This window comes from Pseudorasbora parva, chromosome 22 (genome assembly GCF_024679245.1).
Source record: "Pseudorasbora parva isolate DD20220531a chromosome 22, ASM2467924v1, whole genome shotgun sequence".
In the NCBI taxonomy this organism is placed as follows: Eukaryota; Metazoa; Chordata; class Actinopteri; order Cypriniformes; family Gobionidae; genus Pseudorasbora; species Pseudorasbora parva.
Window position 1 is genome coordinate 15,738,706 of NC_090193.1, and position 17,952 is coordinate 15,756,657.

General features: G+C 36.6%; 1 protein-coding gene across 4 annotated transcripts in view; it reads right to left on the bottom strand.

Moving 5' to 3' along the window:
* The window catches only part of palm1a (paralemmin 1a), an 88,274-nt gene that overhangs the window by 6,403 nt on the left and 63,919 nt on the right, over positions 1–17,952 (bottom strand). Inside the window, exons 4-8 of one of the 4 annotated variants that reach the window (XM_067432176.1) lie at positions 12,057–12,184; positions 9,334–9,442; positions 4,819–4,840; positions 4,484–4,549; positions 1,385–1,516 (exon numbers count right to left, since the gene is read on the bottom strand). In XM_067432176.1, coding sequence (XP_067288277.1) covers positions 1,385–1,516; positions 4,484–4,549; positions 4,819–4,840; positions 9,334–9,442; positions 12,057–12,184 — 457 coding nt within the window. The remainder of the gene's footprint in view (positions 1–1,384; positions 1,517–4,483; positions 4,550–4,818; positions 4,841–9,333; positions 9,443–12,056; positions 12,185–17,952) is intronic. The other 3 variants (XM_067432177.1, XM_067432178.1, XM_067432179.1) reach the window with 3 other exon arrangements.

The following is a 17,952-nucleotide window of genomic DNA, read 5'->3' on the forward strand; positions in this document are numbered from 1 at the left end:
GCTTTGGACTGCAAATGCAGTGCTCTACTAGATGATACATCAGAAAAGCCATACATAAAGAGCTGGTTATGTGACTCACACGTCAAAATGTATTAGCTTACAGCATGCACTGGTTAGTGTTTGATGTCATAACATTATTGTGCAAGGAACTGTCTTTATTAATTATTATAATCTGCCCCTGTAGTCATAATTAGTTTGAAAAGGATTAAAAGTCTGTGTTTTATAGTCACTATTGTTGTATGTTTTATTCACTGATACTTGTTGCCATCCAAGCTCTTAAATGTCAAAAGTCTGGACATAAATGTGTGTTTATGGGAATATTTAACCATTCTTCGTGAAGCAAATTTGTGAGGTCAGGTGCTGATGTTGGACGAGAAGGCCTGGCTCGCAGTCTCCGCTCTAATTCATCCCAAATGTGTACTATCAGGTTGAGGTCAGGACTCTGTGCAGGCCAGCCAAGTTCCTCCACACCAGACTTGCTTTGTGCACTGGTGAGCAGTTATGTTGGAAAGGGAAGGTGCCATCCCCAAACTGTTTCCACAAAATTGGGAGCATGGAATTGTCCAGAATGTTTTGGTATACTGACGAATTAAGAGTAAATTATATTGGAACTAAGGAGTCAAGCCCAACACCTGAAAAACAACCCCACACCATAATCCCCCTCAACCAAACTTTACACTTGGCACAATGCAGTCCATTAAGTACCTTTCCCCTGGCAACAGCCAAACCCAGACTCATCCATCAGACTGCCAGAGAACACATCTCCGCTGCTCTAGAGTCCAGTAGTGCCGTGCGTTACAACACTGCATACAATGCTTTGCATTGCACTTGGATGCAGCTACTTGGCCATGGAAACCCATTCCATGAAGCTCTCTTTAGCTAATGAAAGTTGCAGACTACTGCAGATTGGATTTATTGCCCAGGTGCCAATCTATCATGGTATCACACTTGAATTCACTGAGCTCCTGAAAGCAACCCATTCTTTTACAAATGTTTAAAGTAGTCTGCATGCCTATTTGCTTGATTTTATACGTCTGTGCCAATGGACATGATTGGAACACCTGAATTCAATGATTTGGAGGGGTTTCCCAATACTTTTGGCAATATAGTGCATGTAAAAGTGAGAATAAAATATGAGAGCTACAGAATAAATAATGTAATATGGGTTTGGAACAACATGAGGGTGAGTAAATTATGATTTTTTTTGTGTTAACTGTTTGTGATTAAACGAAAACACCATAAACATCAGGTTTGGTCATATAAGATGAACTTCAGCTGATGTTCTAAATATATTTTCCATAATATGTTTTATGCAAACATGTACACTTCTCGTAAAGTAGGCATATCTAGCAAAGCCACGCACGCCCGCTCTATGGCCAGCCACCTTTCCGTTCATCCTCATAGACCTTGACCCCCTGCTGCGAGAGGTCTTTGGGGAGCAGTGTGTTAGTGGACAGGACTTTGGTCTCGCCCGTCACCAGGTCCTTCTCAACTGTGATCTCTACGGAGTACATCGCTGCAGTGCCAACGAAAGAACACATTACCATCCTGCAATGATGTGCTGTCAGACTCACATGAAGACATTTAACACACACACATACAGATACGCACACTTGCAAACAACCAGACAAACATGATGACTGTCTGTTGAGAACTATGAAAATGATGACAGACAGAGGTGTTGAAAGACAATATGTCTGATAGGCGCAACATGGTGCTGTTTGTCTTCTAATGTAATTTATGATAAGTTATCTTAATTAGATTACAAATGTGTGTGTGTGAATATATATATATATATATATATATATATATATATATATATATATATATATATATATATATATATATATATATATATATATATTATAGAGCCCATTCAATATATATATATATATATATATATATATATATATATATATATATATATATATATATATATATATATATGTATATATAAAATCAGATAATATAATTCCTGTTATAACCAATAATATTCAGATTGTTTTTAATACAATTTATGTATTTTGTATATATATATATATATATATATATATATATATATATATATATATATATTATAGAGCCCATTCAATATATATATATATATATATATATATATATATATGTATATATAAAATCAGATAATATAATTCCTGTTATAACCAATAATATTCAGATTGTTTTTAATACAATTTATGTATTTTGTATATATATATATATATATATATATATATATATATATATATGTGTATATATATATATATATATATATATATATATATATATATACATATATATAGCGTGTGTGTGTGTGTGTGTGTGTGTGAACTCCTTGCAGAATCTGTGAAAATGTGAATAATTTTAACAAAATAAGAGGGATCATACAAAATGCATGTTATTTTGTATTTTATACTGTCCTAAATAAGATGTTTTACATAAAAGATGTTTACATATAGTCCACAAGACAAAAAAACAAAAACAAAACTGAATTTATAAAAGTGCAAAGGTTATATACCCATGATTCTTAAAGGTGCCCTAGAATGAAAAATTTAATTAACCTTGCCATAGTGAAATAATAAGAGTTCAGTACATGGACACCACATACAGTGAGTCTCAAACGCCATTGCCTCCTACTTCTTATGTAAATCTTGTGCATGAAAAACACCACGGAAAAATAAGTGCTTCTCAACATAAACCCAACCGTGACGCAATCGTTGGTGATATGTACGCCACCAACATTTGCATCTGTCCGAACATGTTCATTGTCAGGCGGAACTGACGGGGCCGAATCATCGGGACTGCAGGTAAACAAGACACTCGAGGATAGCAAAAACGGCAGCTCTCATGACACACGTCATGTTCCAGGCTATGCAGGAGACGTGAGGACTTGATGTCAACAGTCAAGGTTCAGGTTTATTATAATCGGATACCACAATTTATTTCAAAATCATTCGTTTGTTCGGCCCATTTCAAGCAAGCTTCGCTCAGCGTCTTAAACTGAAGAAAAGGGCAACTGTATTCCTGCAAGCAGTAAGTAGTGATTTATTCACTTATTGACTGTTTAAACAATTTCTGATTAAATTGAAAGTTTCTTAGAGAGACCGCATTGTCTAGATGACGCAAGATGCTTACAGTAACAACAGGAAACATGAAGTACCCTACAGAACAAAATAGTGTGTCTAATAACAAAGGTTAAAATTATTTTGAATTACAAAATACAACCGTAGATACGTTGCTTAGATCGTTCACTTGATCCTTCTAGCAAACGTCACCTTTTCCACCATATAAGTTAAAACGACAGTCATTTGACAAGGCTATTAATTTTGTAAAAAATATAAGTTCAGGACAAACAAAGGATCTCAAGAACAACCATCACAAAACAGAAAAAACACCTTGGATCATCCAGGTATCTACAAAAATTAAGGGTACATAAACTTTTGAACAAGGCGTACATTTTTATTCACATTTTTTAAAATCATTTCTTTTTTTTCTTGTGGATGTTTTCTTGTAAACATCTTTTATGTAAAATATCTTAATCAGGACAGTACTATAATATACACTATGTAATCATTTGTTGTGTTTTTATTGTTTTTTTAGCTTAATTCTAAATATCTTAATGATAATTTACAGTTTTTGTACATAATCAAAACTTAACATTATATAATTAGAACTTGCACATTTCTTATTACCTTTTTTTTACAAGATCGTAACCTGTCTTATTTATGTATAATATATTTTATTATTTTATATAAACATATAACATTTAAAGATTAAAAAACAGATACATGTAGTTATTATTATATTATTATGTAATTTGTTGTATTTTTTTGTTTTGTTTTATTTTTTTTTGTAAGTCTGTCATGCAAAATTATAAAAGCCATGGCAACCTAATCCTTTATTATAGTAACTTCTGAAAATAACTTTCTATTAGATGTTATTCTTCTCACAGACAAACACACATGCAAACACACATCAACTGAGAGAAGAGAATCAGAAGACAAGATTAGATGAAATCAGCACAAGATTAGTATGTTTTTAAACAATGGCATAGGACAATATTTGTGAGTTTAAAAACCCACAAGAGCTTAATTTACTTTCTGTTTTGTGGTCTAGTCATATTTCAGTCCAAACTTTAAATGAAATGAACAAAGCTTTTTCTGGCAGGTCTTTCAAGAGTTAAAAAAAAAAACCTTTCAGCTTTTGCTCTGTAACTGACACTGAAAAGATGATTCAGCACAGAAGTTTTAACTATACTATTGGGGTGTGTATGTAAGTATTTAGGGCTTTTCCACAGTTCAGCAAAGGCACAGTTAAAGGTCTAAAAGCTTTGAGAACCACTGATCTACTGCAATGACCTTAAAAGGCTAATATGTCTAAAATTTTACTTTATGAGGTCTTTATCTCAGAATTAGAGAGGTAAAGAATAAAAACAGCAGGAAGAGTGTGTGATCTCTGCGTGAGCTATGGTTGGACCAACACTCACCTGCTCTCATCATGTCAGAGACACCTCCGGATTTCTCCAGACGAGGGCTGACGTGAACTTTGACCTCTAATTAGGGTCATGAATGAGGACAGAGAAGGACAGAGAATGATAAAAAGGTATAAGAAGCAAGAGTGTGGAACAGGAGGGAGATGGGAAGGAGTTTTAGACACAAGACTGACTGCAATGGCCTTTACCCCAGTGGATACATGACAAGATAACTCCAGAATGGTCTTTTGGCAGTGTAACTGTTAAATTGCTGTTTTTGAGATTTCAAAATGTGTGCAGAAAAAAAGGCTATCATTAAAGGTGTTTCTGGTGTCAGATGATGATGTTACCTTTTACAGAGTCTGTCACAACCTGAAAAAAGGAGAGAGAAGAAAGAAAAAGAGTTTGAAATGAAATATCCAAATACAGTCATCAGTCAAATTACTTTAATTTGAAGATAGGCTTTTCTGTTTACTACAATAGTATTTTATCATATTAGTGTTAAAAAAGTCTAAACCAGAAACATTCAGGTTAGTATCTATACTTGACTCTCCTCTTAAAAACAATTTCATGACTTCAGTATCATTAATTTGTGTCATTTCCATAATATTTTTCTAGTTCGTCTACCAAGGAGTCAATATCAATAAAGAGCAATCTATCGGGGAAATATGTAATGTGAAGAAAAAGAATCAAGCTAAATCCTGTATGATCTGTAAGCGGATTATTTTCAAGTCTTTTTAGGCATTTTCCAATCAAGCCGTAATTTACTCAAATAATATTTAATTGTGCATACACAATGCTAGCAGTCTGTCCCTATCTATTAATAATAATAATAATAATAGATATTATTAATAACGCACTTTTCATTCCGAAGAATCTCAATTAGGTGTAATAAGACAATAGTATGGAAGTTATGGAAGGTAATTGCAACTTTTTATCTCATAATTCAGACTTTTTTTCCTCAGAATTACGTGATATAAAGTCGCAAAAGTCAGAATAGGTAACGAGACGCTGCGTCACCGCTGTGGGAATGCTGCGTGATTGTGTCGTGAAGCACCTATGGAATCAGTCCAATGGACTAATGGAACGCCATAGGCAGGTGACGTCATCCACCAGGCAATAATAAACGCAAGCCGAAGCACTCTCCTCAAAGAGGAGCGTCTTCTCAGACACTCACAATGCTCACAACCAGCTTCCTCAAGAGCTACCTGAGCATGCTACACTCCCATTACATGCCACTTTTTGTATATGTTGTGAAAAACTCATGCCTAGTCTTAACTAAAGATCAAGTCTAAAAAAAAAACACCAAGTTTGACAGACAACGATTCACACAGAGCGCTTGCTGAAGACACAGAAGTTTGTGTTTGGTTCGGTGGAGGACGTCACCCGCCTCTGACATTTCGTCACTCCATTGGACTAGGGCTGGGATAAACGATTATTTTTTAAACGATTAATCTAGCGATTATTTTTCCGATGCATCGATTAATCTAACGATTAATTTTCCCTGTCCGATTCGGTTACGATTCGATTCGATTACCGATTATCTCCCCATTAATTGCCTAATAGCAATTTATACATGTTGATTTAATTATCTGAATGAAAAAACGAATTCCTTAACATTGCAATATATGTTTATTGCTCTTAAAATTCCAAAGTTAGACTATACAAGAGCAATGCATTCAATAAAACCTTGAAAACATAAAGTAGGCTACACACACACACACACACACACACACACACACACACACACACACACACACACACAAATAAATAAGTATTAACCTACAACAAAGAAACATATTATACGATTTTTCTATGTATGCAACTCAGCCTACAGGCTATGCCCATCGATTAAATATCAACAAGTTGGTTAATCAAATCCGGGGACACACTGCAAGCGTGAGCGTCTCGGCTGCGTGGCGTGTCCGTTTTTGTTTCGGCTCCCATGTAAACAGGTTGGAGTTTGCACACTGCCTGTGACGCGCGGAAAACGCGTGCATGCTGGAAATAGAAGAGCGCCTATTTTTCACGTGTGTTGGGAGCGTCTCCAGGCAAAATAGAATAGGAAAAGATGTTTATATATCATTTTGACACGAATACATATTATTAAATTACATTTTCATGTTTGAAAGTCTGTAGCTTTACATAAATGCAGATATAGGCCTAATTGTAATAATAAAAAACGTCAATTATCGATTTTGAAATATTGCAACTGTCAATACACAACGAAATATTCTGTAGCCTATTTTGCCGTCAAAACCATAGATATGTGGCTACTCCCGACGTTTTCTTTGCTGTATCAGTAGGCTATTTATGTTTAACATTAGGAATAGGGCTTCCCTCCGCATCAATAGCAGCAGCAGCGCCGCGTCAGACACGCTTCTAGTGTGCAAAGGCAGAGAAAACGTCACGCAGCCCCGTGGCTGAACCGCAACAGAAACGCCACGCGCATCCGCGGCATGACAGTGAAAAAAGTTACATGTAGAGTGCATTACGGGCGCCAATACTCCGTTTAAAACCGGAATAGTCCTGGGATGAAACTGCTCACTTAGAGGATGGATACCCTCGGTCACATCAGCGCGATTAGACATTGAACATTTTAAATTTAAAACAGCTTATTATGTAGGTAACGTAGCCAATGTGTCTGATGCTTTCACTTGATGCAAACGTTTGTTTTTGTGATTAAAATACATCAAATATTACCAAAACATCTGTCTTCCTGTTTGCAGAAATTTGTTTATGTAGCCGTGACAACAAAACGCGTGCGCGCATCCCTGTGATGCTCCGTGCGCAACGCGCGCCAACCCCATAGACTGTGGCCAACCCGCAAGCCTTGCACTTCTGAAAGTCTGAGGAGCCACTCGTGTTGCTACCATATATATACATAATAAATAATATACTTAATTACATAATATACTTTATTATGTACATCTATGGTTGCTACTACTCTCCGGCGCCGCCATCTTTATTTTGAGTCTGACGAATCGACGCGCATATTTTGCGTCGACGTATTTTTTGCGTCGACGTCATCGATGACGTCGACGCGTTGTCCCAGCCCTACATTGGACTGATTCCGTAGGTGCTTCAGGATGCAATCACGCAGAGGCGTTCCCACAGCGGTGACGCAGCACAAGTTTCCTTGAAAGGGAACAAGCTTCTATACAAAAGAGTCAATCATGTAATTCTATTTTTTTTTTTTACAATTCAAGCACAGAATTCGAGACGTGTAAATGATTCAGCTGTGAGAATTATTGGGCATTGTTAGGTAAATAAACTAGTCAATATGTTCTTCCCATAGTTTATTGTACACTCTAACTAGTAAAAACATTTCAGTTCAGTCAAAATGTTTTGAAAGCTCTGACTTCTTTCATTCTCTTTCATTTATAACAACCAAAATTGCAGCTGCCTCAACAGTTCAAGGGCCAGATTTACTAACAGTTTCCATCAGCGCAAACCATCTATAGGTGTTAAAGGACAACTCGAGCTTTGACAAGTCGAGCCACGAACGCTGTGCTAAGTGATGAACTGTGACTTGGAATCTCATTGTTTCCGGAAGAAAGCACTGAACCCAACAGAGAAAAATAAATAAATAAATAAAAAACAAAAAAACTTAACTCAACCAGCTTACTTAGCACAGCATTCGTGGTTCTACTCGTCAAACCTGTTTTCCAAGATGGCTCCTGTCTGTATACGTGTAATGCTCAGTACTGTCTATATAAAGTATCTTCTTATTAAACTGTTTGTACACTTACAAAGTTCTCAATGCTTCGGTTTGCATGTAAGGACCCTAATTATGCTACCGTGTTAGTGTGAGGATATTTTGAGCCTTAGAGGTATTAACTAGGGGTTTAATTTGACTTTTTCTGTGCCCCATATACTAGCGTTATAAGCTAATCTGTTTTAAGAGATAAAACTCTTTACATTCGATTTTCATGAAAACGCATCCCAGAGAACGATCTACTCGGTAACCATGTGTTAATTACCCCTAGGTTCATTTTTCACCGCAGTTGTCCTTTTAAAAAACTAATGTCAGAAATTACTAAAGACATTTAGTTAAAATTTTGCGCTGAAAAGGTGTGGACAGTGTATTTTTTTGAGGCTGACCTAATTGATATGATTTTGTAGGAGTTTTTTAGGAGTTTGCAAAATTTAATGCAAAATTTAATTGAGGAAAGTATAATCTAGCTGTGTCTGTGTTATTTTATTTGCATGTTGTCAGTAGATCATGCAAAGAACTTTCCAATCTCACTGGCGCTTTTGTGAAATTGCGCTCTCATGCTAATTTGCAATGTTTAGTACATAATTTGGCCTTGAACAACTCTAAGTTGTCGTTTCTTAATTACAGTAATTCCGGCAAACGTGAAGGCAGCAGTGTTCTGCTTTATCTGAACACTTCTTTGGAAATGTATTCAAATAAAAATTATTTGAATAACAACACACCGCAAACTGATGACACAACACATAAACTGTAAGCACTAGAGGTCAACATGCACTGCACAGTAACAAATGATGTTCTTTAGAGGATATTGACCACTACAGAAAAGTCCAATCAGAGAAAATAATTAATGTTGTAGCAGCATTGGTGCGGTTGCTATGGAATTGCCTCTGAATGCAGCAAATTAACGTTTCCAGTCAGTGCAAAAGTCAGTTGGTTCTAAATGTTTAGAGAATGCTGCTTGAGTGAGACAGATTACGCACTTTAAGCAGTGATGCCTTTAATCAAGATGGCCTTTGTGTAGCCAGACATGAGATGGTCCCCTATTGTGTGTCTTGCACTAAAGGCTTCAATAGAAGCATTGGTATCCCCTGCTGCTAACCCTGGGGGGAAGTTTATGGGTTAGAAAGAGCTGCTGGTCAGAACTCACCATTTTTTCTACTGTCATGGTGTTGACTTCCTGTACTGCGTCTGACAGGTTTTCTTTGGTGGATGTTGCAGACAAACCTGTCTCTAGCTCCTCCAGCTCTCTTTCCAGTCTGTGGTAGAGAGAGAGAGAGAGAGAGAGAGAGAGAGAGAGAGAGAGAGAGAGAGAGAGAGAGAGAGAGAGAGAGAGAGAGAGAGAGAGAGAGAGAGAGAGAGAGAGAGAGAGAGAGAGAGAATAGAGAAATAGAGACATAGAGAAAAAAGATGCTGGTTATTGTATATATTTTTTTTAAATTACACATCCACCTTAGTCCTTACATTCATCCTTCCCTTGGGTCATTTTGACCCGAAACTAAAAAAATGAATACAAATATATTTTTTAAATACTGCAACTAAAAAATATTGTATAATGTCTACATGTGTGAATCTGAATACATATTGAAGAGATAAACTCTATCTGACGGACCCCGCAGAAAAGCTAATTTTCTCTTTTAGAGCTATAAGGTCTAGTGGCAAGAGGCATGAAATATCATGTTTTATTTATTTTTTTCCCACAAGAGGTCGACAGAGACCCCCAAATTAACCCAATGTGAGATACACTATATTGCCAAAAGTATTGGGACACCCTTCCAAATCATTGAATTCAGGTGTTCCAATCACTTCCATGGCCAAGATGTATAAAATCAAGCAGTTAGGCATGCAGATGCTTCTACAAATATTAGTGAAAGAATGGGTTGCTCTCAGGAGCTCAGTGAATTCAAGTGTGATACCGTGATAGATTGTGGTGTGTGGGGTTGGCCCCTTAGTTATAGTGAAAGGAACTCTTAATGCTTCAGCATATTAAGACATTTTGGACAATTTCATGCTCCCAATTTTGTGGGAACAGTTTGGAGATGGCACCTTCCTGTTCCAACATTACACAAAGCAAGGTCAAAAATGACATGGATGTGCAAGTTTGGTGTGGAAGAACTTGACTGGCCTGCACAGAGTCCTGATCTCAACCCGATAGAACACCTTTGGGATGAATTAGAGCGGAGACTATGAGCCAGGTGTTCTCATCTAACATCAGTGCCTGACCTCACAAATGCGATTCGAGAAGAATGGTAAAAAATTCCCATAAACACACTCCTAAACCTTGTGGAAAGCCTTCCCAGAAGATTTGAAGCTGCAATAGCTGCAAAGGGTGGGCTAACTCCATAAACCCTACGGGATGTAATAAAAGTTTGTGTGCATGTGAAGGCAGGAGTCCAAAAACTTTTGTAAACATAGCATATTTTGAGCTGATGGTGGTTTTTGCTGGCCTGACAAGCCAGACCCACATCAAGATGTTTGGTCTGGAAACTCACCATAGACAGGGCTCAATCCGAGGGGCGGGATGAACGGTTGTCTTTCAAACTCCCTCTGCACGCGATAGGATAGCGCTACACCAACCAGAGCAACGAAGGTGAAGCAGAGCTCGTTGATAGATTAAACATTCGCCGTATCCGGTCGGCAAAACTCTGAACACATCTTCCCTTTTTAAGAATGACTTCAGTGCCGTTCTTTGTTCTTTTCTCAGAGAAAAGCTTAACTCCAAGTCTTCCAGAATCGCGGTCAAAGCTGATTTCTTTGTTTCTGTGTTTACTAGAAGCACGCAAACGCAACTCGGCCATCGTCATTATTGGCCCGCCCACCGACTCTATACACGATGTGATTGGCCCGGCAAGAGTTTGGCGATTACAGCTCAGAAGGGTATTGAGAGTTGCTAGACGACACTCGCCGGCAGATTAGATTTGCTGCCGCTAGGGTGTGTCTAGATTTCTAGGCTAGGTTTTTGCAAGTATAGGAGAGGTATTTTGAATTAAAGTTGAAGGAATGTGAAGAATGTATTTAAATTATATTATTTATTGATCAAATCTAGTAATCAAAAAATGGCATTAAAAATAGAACAAATATTGGGGGGGGGGGGGTTGACCCACGAGGGAAGGATTTGTTACACTATACAAGGGAGGGATGAAGGTTAACGTAAAAGCGGGCATGAGCATTTCTAACTTAAATGTGCAAGGCTTCCTCTGTCATGCAATTCCAGTTATTTTATCTGAACAAAAGTTTAGATAAAAACTGTTTATGCTGCTTGATATTGCAAACTGTGCTATTTGTTATCATTTCACACTGCTTGTTGTGCTTTTGTAATGCAAAAAAAATTTACTGTCTATTGTATCATTATTATTTTCTTTCTAGTTATTTACTTACAGCAGCTAAAGAATCAAAAGTCTTGCATATTCAGAGAAAATAGCTAACTTAAATACGCTTTCAGAATGGGAATGGGTTTATCTTTAGGAAAGGAAAAAACTTGTTTCTATAATTAATATTAAAATAATGAATTCATATAATATTATATATCTGCAGGAATTAAAATCTGTTCTCTTCATTATTTACACATTTTTAGGTTACCAGAATTTTTTTTTTTTTTTACAAAGTTAAAGGATTTGTAGCAATTAAAATCTGTTCCCACATATCTTGTTTTTTTAATGCAGCACCTATATGGGAGAGTCTTTCACACCAGGCCTTATTGGCTGTTAACTGGCATTATTCACTGGTTGGCATACCAGTTCTATGCCAGGAGCCCTTGCAGCCAAAGCAGATTTAATCAGGGAATGGAAATTCAGACTGACTGCTCTGCCAGCAGAAAGACCCATGCTACTTTTTCACTATTAGGAATTAAATTAAACAAATCAGGTGGTTTACCTAAGAATGGTCTCCTCAAGACCTCTGGTTTTGGCCTCGTCTTCCCTTAACTGTTTTGTGGTCTCGTCTTCCTCCGGTCCTGCCGAGGGCGCACCGTCCAGCAGCCATCTTTCCCTTAGTGCCTTTGACTACAAGAAAATACACATTTTCTGTAAGCAAGGAAGACTCAAATGGTCCTGCATTTGTCAAAATGTGCAATATACATTACAACAGAATATACTTGGAGAAACAGTGTATCCTATCCTATAATGCAATCCTTCAACCTTCTGTGAACCAATGTGACAAATGGCAGAAGCAATCATTGGTATTTTTTAAAATTATTATTATTATTATTCGATTAATCCAAATGTCATTTATACTTACAATTAGGTCAACAATAAACATGCCTAAGAATATAGCAAGATATTGCGCTTTTACTGGTTGTGGCAGAACACAGTCGCTGCATAAGCTTCCTTCGGATCATAATATTAAGAATGACCTGGGTGAACTTTATTTTAATGAAGTTCCAGCTCACGTGGGGAAGACATGTACATGTTCACTTCATTTCACTGCGGGATCATTCGTAAACAAATCTCAGGTGGCGCTGGATTTGTAGACATATTGAGATTAAAACACAACGCTGTTTCTTCTATATCGGATCCGATAGGAGGAATGGTGCAACACACTTATGTGAGTAAAACGGGTTTTATATGTAATAGTATTGCATTGTTATAGTTTGTTTTGCTTATGTGTACGTGTCTAACAGAAACATACCTCAGCTTTAGCATGCTGGACTCGTATGGTATGCATGTATGGGCCAGGGCTCGCAAAGCTAAACGTCCTGATTCTAAGGCTGATGAATCTCGTAATATTCCTTTCTTGTTCAAACGTCATAAGTTGACCTCAAACAACAGTATAAAAAATTAAAAATGCCAGTTTATGACACCTTTAAAAGACATGAACAAGTTCTTTGATAAACAACTATGACCTTTGATACATGTCCAGTCTTCATGCTGTATTATTGATTATTATTGAATAAGTAGGGTTTCACTAATAATAAATGCACATTTGCATAAAGCATGCATATTTGCCTATACCCCCATGTTGATTAGAGTATTAAAAACTTTATTTAAACTTAATTTAAGATACATTTACAACTGATAAAATGTGCAATTAAATTGCGATTAATCATGAGGTAAATCATGACAATCATGTAATTAATCACGATTAAATATTTTGGGCCCTATCTTGCACCCAGCACAATTAACTTTGTACACCGACGCATGTGTCATTCCTATTTTGCACCCGCACAAAGCGCGCTTTTCCCTCCACAGAAGCACGTTGCTAAACTAGTGAATGAACTTGCGCTCCCTGGGCGGTTCAGCGCAAAAAAGAAGGCGTGTTCCGGCGCAAACAATCCCAGGTGCTATTTTGCTGTTCCATTAAACAATTGCACCACTGACCAGAAAAAACCTAGTCTAAAGTCAGTGGCGCGTTGTGCGTTGTTCATTATGCTATTTTAAGGGCGCATGCTTGACCATAATGTATAGCGTGCACAATGCGCATACACTTTGCTCATGAAATCTACACAGATGCCCCATAACGAAACAAAAATATATTGCAGTATATTGGAAAATATCATGTAATATATTAGGCAATATATTCACATCTATGGGATTTAATATTTATATTCACCAATATATTGCAATATATGAAAGCGGCAATCATTTGTATATTTTGCAATATATTACAGGAATATATAATATGTATAATACCATCAATATATTATTCCATGTATTTACAATATATCATAATATATTTTGAAGTAATATATTGGTAAATATATTTTCCTTTCATAAGGGGCAACAGTTATTTTTGCAAACCATAAATTGTTACACTAAAAAAAATATTAACACATTGTGGTGTGCCACGAAGATGTGGAAAAAATAGGCATAAATCTATCTTACAAATTATTCAGGCTAATTGTAGTAGTAAGGATCAGACATGTATAAGGACATCTGACAAATTGGTTTGTCCGTCAAGAACCAGGAAAAAAAATCGACTGAAAAACTGAAAAAAAAAACTGTTTAACCGACGCCTGTTTAACCGACACTATTTTGGGTGGGTTTCTCCCATCCCCATACAACACAACTTCTCTGTCTTTCACTCCCTTACGAAAGGAAAATATATTTACCAATATATTACTTGAAATATATTTTAATATATTGTACATATATGGAATAATATATTGATGGTATTATAAACTACATTATATATTCATGTAATATATTGCAAAATATACAAATGATTGCCGCTTTCAATATATTGCAATATATTGAAAAATATAAAAATTAATTCCCATATATGTGAATATATTGCCTAATGTATTGCATGAAAGTTTCTAATATACTGCAATATATTTTTATTTCGTAAGGGCTGCTCTTACAAAAACGTGCGCCTGGTAAATACGCCATAATAATAGCAGTCCATAATGGAACTTGCGCACCTGCTTTTAAAGGGAATGTTGGATGCCACTCTGATTGGTTTATTCACGTTACGCCCAAACCACACCTATGAATAATGAAGCTACTTCAGACCAACCCATTTTAGATTTGCGCCGGACGCAAGAGCCATTTATCCCGCCGGGAAAATAGCAACAGCGCCGAGACCCGCCCACAAAGTTACTTGCGCTTCGCGCTTTGACACTTGCGTTTCAGATCACCAGTTAAAATAGGGCCCTTTGATCGATTGACAGCCCTAACAAAAAATATAAAGCAGCAAAAACAGTTTTCAAAATTGATAATAATAAGAAATGGAGTAATGGCCTCAAATTATTACTGTATAACAATGCAAACATAGATTTAGGGTAAAGATGGTTTTGCTATAATGGGGTTACAATGTTGCTACAATTGTTTCAACCAATACCGGTCTTGACTGGTTTACAGAAGAAATCAAAAACACACTTGGTAACAATAAAATGATAGTGACATATTTAGAAAATGATGAACATTATAGAGAATTTCCATGGAAAAGAAAAAGAAAAGAAAAGAAAAGAAAAGAAAAGAAAAGAAAAGAAAAGAAAAAAAAAGAAAAGAAAAGAAAAGAAAGAGAAAAGAAAAATATTGATGAAAGTGATTCATTGAACAATGATGATAGTGACACAAAAGAGTTTGAATTATCTTATTTCCACCCTTTGGAGATCTCCTATGAGCGAAGGGATCTTTACTAACCAAATAGTGCCGAGCGCTCGCGCTCAGAGCCTGAATTATTCAGATAATTGGCACTAAAATCTAAGTGTTGAGCTGGCACTAAGCTGCCCTGGCACCAAACAATGCAGACACTGCTCTGATTTACTCTCTGAAACTGATCTTACCCTGACTCTTAAAGCCTGATGGTTGCTTATTGGTAGCATTAAACTTTTGCCAATCACAAACTGCATATGATGTGCATGTGTAAAGGCCACCCATGTACCCATCCCATTTCCAGCAGCCATTAAAAGTCTGCAGCTGAGTACAGTTCTTTCAAAACTTCAGGATAGATTAATATATACTGGGTGGGGCAATAATGCAGTAATGCAAACATTTTACAGTAGCTCATGCAAAGACTCATCTGAGATTTTTGCTGATTTTAGTATACTGCAGTGCTAACATACTTTATGTTGATTAGTTATTTTATTGCAATATATGGATATTTGACAGGCAGTCAAAAAAGAAAAACAGAGAAAAGTTAAAGACTGAGCATTGTGGAAGTGTGTTGTATCATTTGGCAGCTGTCCAGCCCCTAAAGGGCTTTTGGCATTTACTGCAAAATGCACTGCAGGCCTCGGACATTCCTGCCTCAGCTGTTACTGATCAAACCTTTGAAGATGGCTGTCTTCCTTTTTGTCAAGTCACATAACATTCTTTATGTGCAATATATATTTTCATTTTCATAATAGTTTATGAATACCCGTTCTGTCTTGTCTAAACTACTTTCAGGACTAAATAATGTAGTTCAGATTTGTTGCCCTTTTTTTTACTGGATCTATAAAATTGCGCACTTTGATTTCCAGAATTTTTCATGAATTCATTAATTAAATGTTTTATAATGCATTTATTTGTTTTAAAAAATGTTTATATGAAATACATTTTTGTGAATATTATAACTATAACCATTTTATTTACACAAAGTTTTGTGATTTACAAAGAAAATATAAAATAAATATATATTTTTTGAACTTCACTTTTTTAATAAAAAAAAATCGTAAATATACTAGAAACAGCAAATGGAATAAAATACAAAAACTATTTCAATATCATTTTCATAAGTTGAAATGTATGGGTTAGGGTTCGATTTATATAAGTTTCTCAACGTCTTTTTAAAATTATCAACTCATTTAAAGTATTTTGAGTAACAGGTCATTAGTGAGCGTTATCTCTCTTTTATTCTGTACATGTTTAGTTTCTTTGTTTTCTTTCATCTCCTTTTTTCATTTTTGCTTCAACTGCCACCTCCCACTCCCCAGAGACCTACTGTGGGAGAGCGTACTGACCACACACACACACACACACACACACACACACGCACGCACACACACACACACACACACACACACACACACACACACACACACACACACACACACACACACACACACACACACACACACACACACACACGTCTTCACTGACACAATGCAATCAAAAATACAAAGGGCACCAGCTCCCATGTGCTTATAGTGGCTGAGCCATTGTTTTCATAGTAAAAGGGATCCAGATTTTTAGGCAACAGACTAAAACAAAGACTGTGTTAGCCTGTTAGAGTTCACAACGCTCGATCATGTGTCATGTGACCTGTGTTAACCCAACCTACTAATCAAATCACACCTAACTAATCCACATCCTGTTCTGATCGCCCCTGGGATGTCAGGCATCCTTTAATCAGTCTGGAGTAACCGATGAGCCAATCAAAACAGGGAAGCTTTGGAGCCAAAATACTGACAAAGAAGGAGTACGATACTTAATACACTTTAAACAGACACATAAGCTTTAGCATAAATTGGCCAGAGCCCTAAAACGGCATAGCTTCATACATCAATTGGTTCGAATTGTTCTGTATTCAGCCAGAACACTTTGGCCCCTATCTTAGATTGACAAATGCCTGCTCATATATCAGAGGCATGTGTTTTCAGGACTCTCAGAGGCCCCTCCATACTTTTGCGACCTGCGTCCCACTATTCACTGGCTATTCATCTCTCTCTCTTTCTCTCCCTTTGCATTTTGCTGACTCTGAATGGGAGCTCCATAGAAACTGCCAATGAGGAGAGTTTTTGGATCTTATCTCTGGCCAGCACAGCAAAGTCTCTCAGCCACAGCTGCTCTAAAGTTGTGAAGCCAGAAAAAAACAGCTAATTTCAACTTCCACAATATTTTCATTATAATTAAGGTGATTAAATACTCAAGTTAAATCTCAATTAATCATATATATTAGTATATGCAGCCTATAAATGAAGATAATGCAAAAACATGACATTAGTGTGGCAGAGGAAAGCATTAAAAGGATATTTCACCCAAACAATTTTGTTCCAAACCTGTATGAATTTCTACTATGGCAGTCTATGGAGTGGTGCAGGTATGACATCACTTTGTAGGCCAAAACACAGAAGCGAGTTAGCATTTTAGAACTTCCGGTTTCTTCGTTCCAAAGTCAATGGGTTTTTTGAATGGGTGTTTTGGTTAAATTGCTGAAATAATGTCTGTGGGGAACACAAGCTCAAAACATTACCCCACTCGTTATTTTTGTAGCTGTTATGTGTCTTGCAAATTGTGGTTGCTAACAAGTGGCTAAATGGGACTACAAAGGCAGTCGTCGACATTAAACGTAATCAGGATGAAAAGGTAAACTCAGACCACTTTTACGGCCTCATTATGCTTATAAT